The sequence below is a fragment of the Micropterus dolomieu genome, linkage group LG12 (genome assembly GCF_021292245.1).
Source record: "Micropterus dolomieu isolate WLL.071019.BEF.003 ecotype Adirondacks linkage group LG12, ASM2129224v1, whole genome shotgun sequence".
Lineage (NCBI taxonomy): Eukaryota > Metazoa > Chordata > Actinopteri > Centrarchiformes > Centrarchidae > Micropterus > Micropterus dolomieu.
The window spans coordinates 35,247,287-35,260,483 of record NC_060161.1 but is presented as its reverse complement, the minus strand read 5'-3'; the positions used below and the strand labels follow the sequence as shown (position 1 = coordinate 35,260,483).

The 13,197-nt window shown below is 46.3% G+C and overlaps 3 protein-coding genes across 3 annotated transcripts in view; 2 read left to right on the top strand and 1 right to left on the bottom strand.

The window, feature by feature from the left end:
* Window positions 1-6,492, top strand: part of eif4e2rs1 (eukaryotic translation initiation factor 4E family member 2 related sequence 1) — a 19,697-nt gene extending 13,205 nt beyond the window's left edge. Inside the window, exon 8 of the transcript XR_006827594.1 lies at window positions 6,470-6,492. The gene's annotated coding sequence lies outside the window, so the exon portion shown is untranslated. The remainder of the gene's footprint in view (window positions 1-6,469) is intronic.
* The window catches only part of LOC123980885 (zinc finger protein 208-like), an 808,576-nt gene that overhangs the window by 162,202 nt on the left and 633,177 nt on the right, over window positions 1-13,197 (bottom strand). The gene's annotated exons all lie outside the window — the stretch shown is intronic.
* LOC123980941 (retinal guanylyl cyclase 2-like) overlaps window positions 8,827-13,197 on the top strand; it is a 51,103-nt gene continuing 46,732 nt past the window's right edge. The window contains exons 1-5 of the mRNA XM_046065567.1: window positions 8,827-9,067; window positions 11,354-11,584; window positions 11,923-12,078; window positions 12,173-12,315; window positions 12,448-12,603. Coding sequence (XP_045921523.1) covers window positions 8,827-9,067; window positions 11,354-11,584; window positions 11,923-12,078; window positions 12,173-12,315; window positions 12,448-12,603 — 927 coding nt within the window. The remainder of the gene's footprint in view (window positions 9,068-11,353; window positions 11,585-11,922; window positions 12,079-12,172; window positions 12,316-12,447; window positions 12,604-13,197) is intronic.

Sequence of the window (13,197 nt, the reverse complement as noted above, 5' to 3'; positions counted from 1 at the left end):
TAACACGGACAAGATGTTCTCCTGAACTCCAGTTTGGTTTCTGGTCTTTGAACTTTTTGCAGTAACACGGACTAGATATTCTCCTGAACTCCAGTTTGGTTTCTGGTCTTTGAACTTTTCGCAGTAAAACGGACTATATGTTCTCCTGAACTCCAGTTTGGTTTCTGGTCTTTGAACTTTCGCAGTAAAACAGACTAGATGTTCTCCTGAACTTCAGTTTGGTTTCTGGTCTTTGAACTTTTCGCAGTAAAACGGACTAGATGTTCTCCTGAACTTCAGTTTGGTTTCTGGTCTTTGAACTTTTCGCAGTAAAACGGACAAGATGTTCTCCTGAACTCCAGTTTGGTTTCTGGTCTCTAAACCTTTCGCAGTAACACGGACAAGATGTTCTCCTGAACTCCAGTTTGGTTTCTGGTCTCTAAACCTTTCACAGTAACACGGACTAGATGTTCTCCTGAACTCCAGTTTGGTTTCTGGTCTTTGAACTTTTCGCAGTAAAACGGACTAGATGTTCTCCTGAACTCCAGTTTGGTTTCTGGTCTTTGAACTTTCGCAGTAAAACGGACTAGATGTTCTCCTGAGCTTCAGTTTGGTTTCTGGTCTTTGAACTTTTCGCAGTAAAACGGACAAGATGTTCTCCTGAACTCCAGTTTGGTTGCTGGTCTCTAAACCTTTCGCAGTAACACGGACAAGATGTTCTCCTGAACTCCAGTTTGGTTTCTGGTCTTTGAACTTTTCGCAGTAAAGCGGACTAGATGTTCTCCTGAACTCCAGTTTGGTTTCTGGTCTTTCTACACCTGCTGCTGCTGATCACCTGTCTGTTTCACAGGAAGTTGTTGTAACTTTACTGTACATGCTCAGATCTGTACCAAATTTTACACGTCCCGCCCTGAACACATGTGCATGCCGACATTCACCCACAGTCATAGCGCCACCTGCTGGCAACAGGAAGTGACCTTTAACAAAGCAGCCCCCGCCACATGTTTCACCTACATGTATTTCTGTGGCACATGTATCAAGTCCAAGAAGCCTCTTGCAGCGACGCTCTAAACACAACAGGAAGTCGGCCATTTTGAATTTTATGGTCATTTTTGGATTTAGAGGGCTCTGTACTTTAACAAACTGTACAAACAGTGAGTTTTCATGCAACGGTGTGCCCGTGGTGTCAAATTGATGATTCACCATGACAACAGGAAGTTGTTGTAACTTGACTGTACATGCTCAAATCTGTACCAAACACATCTGCACGCCAATATTCATTTGTAGTCATAAGCACGCGTCTGAAGCACGCAGCAAATTCAGTCGCACCAGCAGAGCTCCAGAATCTGCAATGCAGCCGCCTCACACATCAACGCGCTACACATGCGAGGGCCCGCCCAGCACTGCTTGCAGCTTTAATGTTTTTGTTGGTATGGGACTCTGACGCTGTCTATAGTCAATAAAGATTTGTGAAAAGGCAACATGAAGATGACTCCCGTCTCTAACGAGGATATCCAGAACCGTTTCCAAGAACCTAGAAGACCCAAAGCTTAACTTAGCTTCACTAAAAAAACAGCTTCAGTAGGGAGGTTTGGTGCAGCTCCAACATGACGAGGCGTTTACTTCAACACGGCGTGAATCTGGAGGAATGCTTCTCCGCGTTCAACGTGTCGCGCTCTCCCAGATCCAGCTAACGCTGACAGCAGCAGCGTGTCAGCTGCAAAGCACGTTCACCTTTTACACTGAAGGGAAACCAATGATGGCTACAGACGAGTCCCCGCAGACGCCGCCACAGTGTACCTCCTGACCTTAGAGGGGCGGTACAGCTGTCGACCACAGAAGGTCGGTGGTTCGATCCCTGTGTCTGCATGTCAGTGTTCTTGTCCACATCAGCGACATTACAGTCCTAGGGTGCACCTGTGACATCAGAGGGAGGTCAATGATGTCACTTAGTTTGAGGAAGTGACCTCAGAGAGGTCAGAGCTGCACACACAGTAAGTCATCCTCTCATTACAGACTCTAAAGCGAGGCCAAATGTCTTCCTGAACCTTAAACAAGATTAAAATAATCTTCTCCCGGTGTGTGCGTCTCCTCGCTAACCTGACATCAGCACTTTCTGCAGCTCGCCTGAGGACCTTTACTGTCTGAAGCTGACGGCTGAAGCTGTGGGACGGATGAACCTCTGAGTCTGAAGGTAAGAGACGCACACTTTCTGTGTTTAAAGGTCGTTTAACTGCCTGAGGAGACGTCCTGTGCTGAGGCGTGACAGGGTGAAGCAGCGCTCAGGAAAACAGAACCATCTGAGGGTGAAACTTCATCCTTCACCTGCTGAGCTCAGTTACTTTACTTTATTGTGTATTTATACTATATCTGTTATTTCGCTGTCAGGCTGAACTCGCCTGTTTGTGTCTGTTTAAAGGAGTGAAGGGTCAGTTTAAATACACAGGTAAAAGTGTGCGAACCCTCCTGGAGTGCAGAGTAAAATCTGATGTTTTACTAGACACGGCGTGGAAACGTTCACACGGCTCACATGCTGTCTAAATAAAACCTGTTATTTATTATATCACTGGAGTGTGGCAAGGAGGATTAGGTGAGAACGCTTTCATAAGTAGACAGAGTGACCAGAAGCATCTAAATAAGATCAGGATCTGGTGTGACCCCCCTTTCAGACAGCACCTGCGGATTCAGCTAACCAGGTCCTGAAGCCAGTTTACTGTCAGACACCAGGGCTAGACTGAGCCTTCGCATATATTCATTTAGCTGACGCTTTTATCCAAAGAGACTTAGAGCTGCTGGCAGAGATTGCACGCCTCTGGAGCAGCGAGGGGTTCAGGGTCCTGCTCAGGGCTTTCCAGGTGTGCAGGCCAAGGTCTTCAAGGCAGACAGGGCTTTCCAGGTGAAGAAAGAAGTATGTGGCGCTGAGGACCGCAGACTTGGAAACTTCCTGCAGCAGACCCATCAAGCAGTCTGGCCTTCACAGTCTGAAGAGGTCTGGTCAGAAGTGGCCTTCATGGAAGACCTACAGCCAAAAATCCTCCGACGTGGAAACAAGACCAAGAGACGGGAGCTTTGTGAGGCCACATGTGAAAGATCTGCTGCAGCAGAAGGCCGGTGCTGCACTGAATGGGGCGTGGTGGGTCAGGGTCCTGCAGCTCTGGGATCTGGTCACAATGAAAGTTCTCCTCAGTGCTGAGAAATCATGCAGTTCTATCAGGGAGACAACAAATTCTGCAGGGTGACAACAAACACACAGCGAAAGTCATTCAGAAGTGTCTTCAGATTAAAGTAGAACCAGGAGTGCTGGAAGTGATGGTGGCTCCCACTGAGACCCATGTGGCCCCCACTGAGCCCTGAATCACCCAGTCTGTCTGGATTAAGAGACAGGAGCAGCTGAGTCTGCCTGAAGCCACAGGAGGACTGTGGGGTAACCACAGAGGTTTGGACCGACCCACCTGCGGAGGTCCTTCAGAAACCATCAGCAGGTGGACCCAGAGACCTGAAGCTGTCTGAAGGCCTGATGGGGGCCACGTTTAGATTCTCCTGTTCACTCACTTTGTGTTTTTGTCATTTATAAAATATGAAAGAATTAATATTACAGCAGTTTCCAACACCGACTAACCCTTTCATACAGTACTGTGTGTATAATGTATATATGTACACTGTGTGTGTACTGTGTGTGTACTGTGTGTGTGAGAGAATTCATTACTGTACATAAAGTTGAATTTAGTAAACGTAAAGATAAAACACATTTAATCCATCAAAGAAAGGTTAATTCATTAAAACTGATAAAGACGAGCAGTGACGGGACCAGGATCGTAGGAGGGTTACAGGGAAGCTGGACTCTTCTGGCTTTTTAACCTCTGTGGGGTCGTTGCCAAGGTGACGTGTGCCACCTGGTTCGTTACGGCTCCAGGCAGTTGGAGCCACAGAGTCACCTGGGGCCAAAGGTGAATACCTGTTCAGTCTCCTAGGAGGGAATGAAAGGACAGCATTGTGGGGGGGGGGGGGGGGGGGGGGGGGGGGGGGGATCAGTGGTCCTCCTCAGACCTCCTCAGTCCTCCTCAGATCTCCTCCGACCTCTAACCCAGTCCAGCTGACCTTGATCCAGCCCTCCTGGATATCTAGTGACTGAGAAGTTTGACCTGGTTTAAACCAGCCAATCAGAGAGCTGCAGGTTTGTTCTTACAAATTGAATTTACAGCTTTACTGACTGTGATTGGATCAGCTGAGCCTCCATGTCTCTGATGTCACCTTCAAACAGTATCTGCAGTCATCTTACACGGCATACCAGAATATGCGTACTCTCACCCAGTCAGGGCTTCTGTGAGCCGGATCGTCAGGGGTTTGAATCAGCAGTTAAACCAAACAGCGCTGATGATCATAAAGTCATCATAAATTTATTATTGCTAATGTGTCAAATGAAGTTAGAGGGCACTCGGGGTCGCAGAGGAATGGATGGAGGAGAGCGGTGATTGGCCAGTTGAAACTAATGGCAGGATGTGCTCGTGTGCTCTTCTTCAGATAGAGCTCCTGGTCTTCTCTGCATCTAAAGAAAGGCGGTTTGGCGTGGTCTTTGTGAGGTAGAGGGAGGAGGGGTGAGGAAACATGGCACCCCCTCAGATCTGTCTGTGTGGCCGCTATCTAGGTCGGAGGAGCTGAGGTGGCCACGGAGGATGGAAGGAAAGGAATAACCAAGGGAAGAGCAAAGGATGGAAGTGAAGGTAGTGGAGGACTGAGACAGAGACGGGGTTTGAGAAGACCTGAGCTGGTGTGAAAAGTGTGCAGTGACAACGCTGGGAACCTGAGAGGTCCGTGGACAGCAGAAGAACAGTGTGAACGCTTCAGGAGAGCGACTGTCCGCTGGGATCAGTGTGAAGCTGCCACTGCGGCGGCAGCGTGGTGAATAAGGCCTCCGTGCCTTTACCTGTCAGAGTTTTCTAAGTACCTGCAGCTTACTAATCCTGACACAGGAGCACAGCAGTGGTGGAATGTATCCAAGTACATTTACTCAAGCACTGTACTGATTCAGCATGCTAGTACTTTACCTGAGTATTTCTATTAGATCATGCTGCTTTCTCCTTCTCCATCTCAGAGGCAGATCCAGGACTGTTTGGGTCACTCTACACCCCGCAGCTGGAGAATGCTTTGTCACAAAGCTCTTTATCTGAGCTTTTCCAGACATGTGGTCCTACAGGACAGCCACGCTGCAGACATCTGATGATCTTACAGAATATGATGGCTTACATCCCCACTGAGTAAAAGGCTTGTGTCTGGGCAGATACAGGTTTAGAACTGAGTGACTGTAAGCTGAGCGTCACTGTGGTGACTTCAAGGTTTGGTAACACGGTTCGCTGCTGCGTTCCTGTGTGAAAGAGCAACACACATTCTCACTCCCGACTCATCACATGTTGACGCTTGGTCAAGACTTTCAAAATAGAACGTTAGCGTTTCGAAACACATTTTTAAACGGCACGTTGAAAGGTTGCAGTTTGGTTAGGTTTAGGCACATAAAGTACTTGGTTGGGTTTAGGTAACAAAACTACTTGGTTAAGGTTCGGAAAAGGTCATAGTTTAGGTTAAAATAACTACGTACTAATTACTTTACATAACTTGCCTCAATAAAAATATTTAATGTTGACTTTTTGTTTCACACAGGACACAAATACCGGTCTCCTGGTTCAAAGTCAGGGTCTTTCCTGATAAATATCACCGTCAAAAACTGACGCTGCAGGGCTTCCCCCACTGCGCTGAACTATGACAGCAAAGGGATCCCCAGTGCGTCACAAACTCTTGACCATGCATCCATATGTGACGACCTGGGAGAGAGAACGGGTTGGACAGAGGGACAGTAATTGTCTCTCTCTGCCTTTCTTTACTGACCTCCACACAGATAGCATGTTGCCTAACTCCAGTGGTGCTACACAGGACAGGCAGAGTGCGTCCTCTATTTTGGGTCCTAACTTGTTGCTGAAGCTGCCCACCATGTTGGATCACCATGTGACGAGCCACCGACATGGTCACGTCCGCGATCTTCCTTGATCTCCCCCGTCTGTTGCCCCTCCGCCCTGTCTGCCTTATTAATGTAAACTAGTGTTGATGTATTGACTTGAATCCTGTAATGGGAATTCCATGAGAACCCCACCACGGGGCCAATGGGAGGTAAATGTGTGTGATGCTTTATGATGTGTCCAGGGGGTCATGACTTCAAGTGGTTCTCAACATGTACCTGGGCATGATTGTCTCACGATAGATCCAGATTAAGTGTCCCCTGGGAACAATTAAAGACATCATGTTCCCATGGTGAGATAGTGCTCTGACCCTGAGATTAGGTTAAAAGCTACATGTGCTGAGACACTGCAGCTCACTCAGATGAAACTCTGATGCATGTGGGTCCCAGTGAGTCCTTCTGCAGAAGACCAGTGTTCGCCTGAGCTGTTTATTGAATACCCTCATTCCCACCACAAGGGCGATCTATATGCCTCCTTGTATGGTGTGTGTGTGTGTGTGTGGGGGGGGGTTGTGGCTCCCATAGCTGCTGTTGCTGTTAGCTCATCCTGCAGGTAAATCTTTTTAACAGCAGGTTTCTCCTCTACTGCCTGTCCTCCTGGCAGCAGCTGGCAACGTGGTTGTGGGGAACCAGGTCCGGATCTGAGATTCTGTCCCTACCTTTAATTTTCTGTCCCTGTGGATTGCTTCTCTCAGCCATGCTGAATATGCAGCCCAGTTTGCTTTAAAGGTTTTTCCCCTTCCCGTCTCTTTTTTTTTCTAATTGTACCCTCAGAGTGTCTCGCTGTCTGCTGGAAAACCACACTGCTTTACCCACATGTCCAGTTGGTCAATACTTCCCAAACCATAATTAGCAATCATGTAATTAATATATGTTCCTTCTTACTGTTAGTTGAACCCATTTGCGTTGGTTGTTTAAGTGACCCTTAATTCCCAGAATGTAATAAGAATGAACCTTTTCTCGTTTGGTTCCAGGCTGCTCGATTCCTCGTATGAATGATTTAGTATTATTAATAACTTTAATAATAACTTGCACCGCCCTGATGAGTGTCACCTGTCCCTCATTATCTCCCCCTCTCTCGTATATTTAAGTCTGTGTTTTCCGCTTGTTTAGTGTCGCTTGTCTTTGTTCATTGTCGAGCGTTTCCCTTGCCTGTATGTCGGATTACTGTGGAGTATGTGTTTCTCACAGGCCTGCTCTGCCTGGAATAAACCTTTTCTTTTTACTACTTTATGGACTGCCTGCTTTGGCGTAAGTGTGTTCACCTTGTAATTAAACTCCAAAGATCTTTATCTGCTCGGCCGGCTGTTTGGGTCAGCACATATTGTAACAATATCTTCCAGATTTGCAAATAACCAAACCTGCCGCTACCAGATTGCAACATACTGATGTATGAATGCAGTATGTTTACTTTTATAGTGTGTAGTTTTCCTTATTTCACTAGAGGATCTAAATCCTTTCACCACGTACAGTTTATCACACCTATTTAGTAAAATATCAGTAAATAGCCCTTTAAAAGATGAGCGAGGTAGCGAGGTGTCCCAGTTCTCAGGTTGTGACGTGTGATTGGCTGGACTCCCCCTTAAAGCTGTTAAATATCTAGGCAGTGGAGAAGGACTTTTGTTTGGCCTGGTGAACGTTCTGGCTGGTTATTCAACATGTTGGCAGGGCTCGGCTCAGGTCGTGTTCAGCAGAGGAGGAGAAGTGCTGACCTTGACAACGGAGTCTAACAACTCAGACCTGCTTCTGGTTCTGTTGGCATCATCATATCTGGGCTGACGTGTGGGCTGTTGTCTCTGTATATATGTATTTGTATAAAACAAAAGGTTATCGAGAACAGGAAAGGCAGGAGTTTCTGAGACATGAATGTGAACACACTCAGCTGGATGATGTCACCAGGTGAGCGTGATGATCAGGTCGATGTTGGCTGTCATGTGCTGATGACACGTCCTCTCTCTCCCTCTCAGCTTGCGTTAAGTGAGTGTGTTAACATTGTGGCTATACTTAGCCTTCTTAGTGCTCTTTAGCATTAGCTAATGATGTCAGCATGAGAGGATTTAGAGGTCAGAGGTCACAGCAGTCAGCTGGGGTCAATCTGTGATCGGTCTAAAGATGAGAAGAAGACAGAGTTACTGCCACATGTTTAAACATATATACAAATATATTTACATAATGTGCAAACCCCTGAAAGTTCATTAGTATAAACTGTAACACCTTAAACATAACATGCAGACAAACAGTGTCATTAATCAGCTGTAAATAACTAACTTGTATCAAAGCAGCAAGGCTAACGAGTTTAATTCTGATTTACTTTTTGATCAAAATAAATCAGTCAGCTTCTGCCGATGACAGAGGAGGAAGACTGTCAGTCTTTTTGTTATTAGTTCTGTTTCTTAATGAGTTTGGATTCTTGGTCAAGAGTTTTGGATAGTTGCCATGGTAACCTCTGTGTTGATTGATTGTATTGATTGAAGATCGATAGATCAAGAACAACATAAATCTAAATGCAGATGATACAGTTTTCTATCTGGTCACTTCCTGTCTGAATCAAACTGTTACTGAGCTCCAAACTTCTGATGTCATTTTTAGTCTAACAGATAATAAACCTTCTCAATAAAGTGTTCTGTCCAAAGCTTATAAAATTATAATGCCTGTCTTAAAACACAAGATGTAAGTATGAAACATTTATGAACCTAGGAATATGGGGGGGGGGTCTGAAACCTGATCTGGTTTTTATTCATGGCGACACATCATGCTGTTTTTCTCCAAACAAACTGCTGTGAGACATTTTCAAACTGTTTCTAGTGTGTTTTATTATTTATTTCCTACAGGTTGCCAGGATGCAGCTTCCCAGATGGTTGCTTGGGGCGTGTCTGTGGTTGCTATGCATTACGGAGGTTTGGACGACGACCTTTAAGCTGGCTCTGATTGGTCCGTGGTCATGTGACCCCATTTTCTCCCGGGCGATGCCAACAGCGGCGGTCAACCTGGCGTTGTCACGGTTACGAACTGACAGTGGTCTGAGCAGAGGATACTGGTACGACGTCAAACTGCTGAACGAGGACTGCTCTGCCTCCAAAGGTTTGTTAACCAATCAACTAACGAGGAGTGCATCAATTAATAAGCCTGGACATTTATGTAAGGACTGGAGACTCTCAACTGTAATGATAATCATAGTATAAAATAATATTATTATTTTATATTATAAAAAAATTGTCTCCTTGGTTTTGCTGACGCTGAGCAGCAGGTTGTTCTCTGAGCACCACCCTTAAAGATTATCACTTTCCTCCCGTTGTTTGAAATCTGGCCGATGATGGTGGTCATCCTCAAACTTCACAACAGAGTTCTCTCCATGTCGGGGATGCAGTCGAGGGTGTACAGCATGAACAGGAGGGGGCTGAGCACACAGCCCTGGGGGGCTCCGGTGTTGAGCACTACACTGGAGGCGGTGAGTCCGCCTGAACTGACCGGGGTCTGTTTGTGAGGAAGTCCAGTATCCAGCTGCAGAGTCACTTTAATGAGGGAGATTGTGTAGAAAGCTGAGCTGAAATCCACAAACGTCCTACTTTTCACCTACCGCCCTGCACGGTCTCTCAGATCAACTGAACTTGGTTTATTGTCCATCCCTCGTTTCCGGTTGTCTACAGTAGGTGGAAGGTCATTTAGTGTTAATGCTCCAAAATTATGGAATTCACTGCCCCTTTCACTTCGAAATATTTCATCTGTGGCTACATTCAAGACACAGTTAAAAACATATCTATTTAACATGTATGTCGTTTAAATGTGACTTTATGTATCCTATGTAATTGTAAGTTGTGTGTTAGTGTGTAAACATACCATGTAAAGCGACCTTGAGCTCTGGAAAAGCGCTATATAAATAAAACTTCTTCTTCTTCTTTTCCACCTGATGGAACCAGCTCAGCTCGATTTGGTTTCCCATTAGGCAGATCTGGTACCTGGAAGGTTTTTTGGTATCACCTCCGTCATGGTTCCAGGCGAGCTGATCTTAAACCAAAAGGTGACGTGAAAACACGGCAGACTTCTGACTGATCAGAGAGAATCGACTACAAACCATTGTCAGATAGCATAGCTAGCAGCCGGTGTGTTTCTAGCGGAGCTGCTGCAGCTAACGTTAGCTCACTTTAGCTGCTCTGGACAGGATAAGAGCTGTCAGCTGCAAACGTTAAAACGTCAGTCAGTGCTTCTGTAAAACAGGACGAACACAACAGCCCTGTAGATCTGTACTTATCAATAGAGCCGTGCTGACTGAACAACCTGGTCCTGTCTCTGGAAGTGATGTGCTGATGTTTGCAGGATCTGGACCGGAGGAGCCCCAGACCTGCCAGACTTTCTCTCTTCCTTTCTCTATCCTGGAGTTCTCTCTGTCTCTTCATTACACAGAGTTTAGAGATCAGGCATGTTGTTTCTCATCATGTTAATGTCTGGAGGGCATTATCAACCAAAGGCCCGTGTCTATGCAACATTTTGCTGGTTAGCAAATGCTCTGCAAACAAGACGTGTCTGTGCTATCTGGGAAGTAGCAAAGAGGTCATCAGGAAAAGAAGTGTGTGTCCTTGATGTCAGTCTCTGGCGGTGCTGCAAGCTTCTTTATCACATGACCAAAAGGCTTTTGAGGCTCTGGATAGAGCCCTCACCTCTCCTGAGCCATCAGCAGCATTAGAGAAAAGTGCAAATGCTAAATAACAAAACATGTGTAAATACAGATCCAAGTGGGTTAAAGGGCAACTTGACTTGAGGACGGCAGGGAGCCAGTCAGTTTACCTGACTCCCTTTATCCACCTTCCATATAGTACACATATAAACATAGTAAATACATTCATACCAACATGTATACATATACAAACAGGAGTATAGGAGGAGAAGCCTTTTTATAGAAGCAGCAACAGAGTCAGCTGATCTGCAGGCCAGGAGAAGGCTGTTCCTCAACCGAGGAGCTGGGACAGTAAAAGCTCGATCCCCCTTTGTTTTTAACCTGGACTCTGCATTAGTTCGAAAACCCTGACTGGCAGACCATTTCAGACAGGACGGTTATATACTCCAGAGCATTCAGAGCACTGCTTGTGATTAAAAGCCCTTTCTAAAAGAGACAGGACGGCTGTGATGCGTGAGAATCAGTCTTCAGTCTGTTTCTGCTCAGCAGTTCAGTTGTTGACTCTTTGTGGACGTTGCTCTGGTGGTTTCCTAAACTCAAACCATTTTAAATCTAAAACACCTTTTCTTTAATTATCTTTGAAAAAATACTTCTGCTTATTCATTCATTAATGATTAAACTCAAAATTTGATCTGTTCTGTTCAAACCTTTACAAACCTGTTGAACTCTCTGCTTCTTCTTTGGTTTCCTTTCAGCTCTGACAGAACTCCAGGACATGGAGGGTTACGGCAACGCCTACATCGGACTCTTTAACCCCGTCCTCTGTCACGCTGCCTCCTTATTGGTTCAGCACTGGGAGGCAGGGCTTGCCTCTCCAGGCTGCCTGGATGCCGATTGGCCGAACCTGCCGCCCGTCACTCCACCCAGCAGAGTCCTGTTTACTGTCCTCAGGTACTTCCGCTGGGCGCACGTCGCCGTCATCTCAGGTGAGGGGGCGTGGTCTGGCATGAGGGATGATGACACAGCAGGGGCGTGGTCTGAAGTAAGGGGTGTGGTCTCTCTTTAGTGGGGTTTTTTTTCAGGAAATTCAGCCTTTCTCTATCACTAAGCTGAGTATTTCCACGTTTAATAAATGAAGCTCGTTAGCGCCGTCTTCTATTTCTAGAGCTTCATCAGAGTATAAAATAAAATAATAAACAGTTTAACTGATGAGTAAGAGACAGTTTTGGTGTGTTTATCACTCCTACATGTTTGGTTTGTACACGTTAGTGGTAATGTGAGATAACGGTCTGTATTGTGACCTCTTATTATTTGTCTTCTTCAGCTCCGTCCGACCTTTGGGAAAGCACCGGACAGGAAGTCGCCTCGGCGCTCAGATCTCTCGGCCTGCCGATCAATCCGGTGGTTACCATGGAGAGGAAGAACAAGGGCGGACCTCGGAAGGCGCTCAGAGCCATCAGAGAGGCCGACAAGGTCAAAGGTCAGAGCTAAAAGAGGAAGTCTGATTATGAAACACGAAGCTGCAGAGGAAATGCTGTGTGTGTGAAGTCCATTAGAACACTTTTCTTTTTCAGTGGTGATCATGTGCATGAGCTCAGTCTTGATTGGTGGAGAGGATCAGAGAGAGCTCCTATTGGCTGCTCTGGACATGGGGATGGTTTCCGACGGTTACGTGTTTATCCCGTACGACGCCCTGCTGTATGCCATGCCGTACCAGGTAAGAGAGTTCAGCTGACTTTCTCTGAAACTCTGCAGTTCCACCTGTGACCTGAGGAGCCGCTGTTTAACAGAAAACTCAGTGCCTCAAGCAGGAAGTCCTCCTTCATCATTGTCTCCTCTGTCCAATCAGGACACAGTATTCCCTCAGCTGACTAACAGCACGCAGCTTCGTCACGCCTACAGCGCCGTTCTGACCGTTACCATGGCGTCCGACCAGAGTTTCTACGAAGCTTTCCGTCAGGCTCAGATCAACCGAGAGATCCGGTCTGCTGTGGCCGCTACTGAGGTCAGTGCACAACAAATACTACACAGCTACTACTCAACATGTACATGTTCTTCTTCCAACTCCCCTTGACCTCAACCTTCACTGGATCATATGTACACAGCAACAACAAAGACACAACACTGTTCCATTTGTCATATAGTCTGTGTGTTACTGTCGATGGTTACATAGATTTATTCAGCTGGAACCTGACGGGACTAAATACCTGGAGATGAAAACATGGGACCAACTGACACAGTTTACTGATGGACCTGTGGTTGGAAAGTCTCAGTCCGACCCAGTCTCAATGACGTGTCTCGGTTCAAACAGACACAGTTTACTGATGGACCTGTGGTTGGAAAGTCTCAGTCCGACCCAGTCTTAATGACGTGTCTCAGTTCAAACAGACACAGTTTATTGACGGACCTGTGGTTGGAAAGTCTCAGTCCGACCCAGTCTCAATGACGTGTCTCGGTTCAAACAGACACAGTTTACTGATGGACCTGTGGTTGGAAAGTCTCAGTCCGACCCAGTCTCAATGACGTGTCTCGGTTCAAACAGACACAGTTTACTGATGGACCTGTGGTTGGAAAGTCTCAGTCCGACCCAGTCTTAATG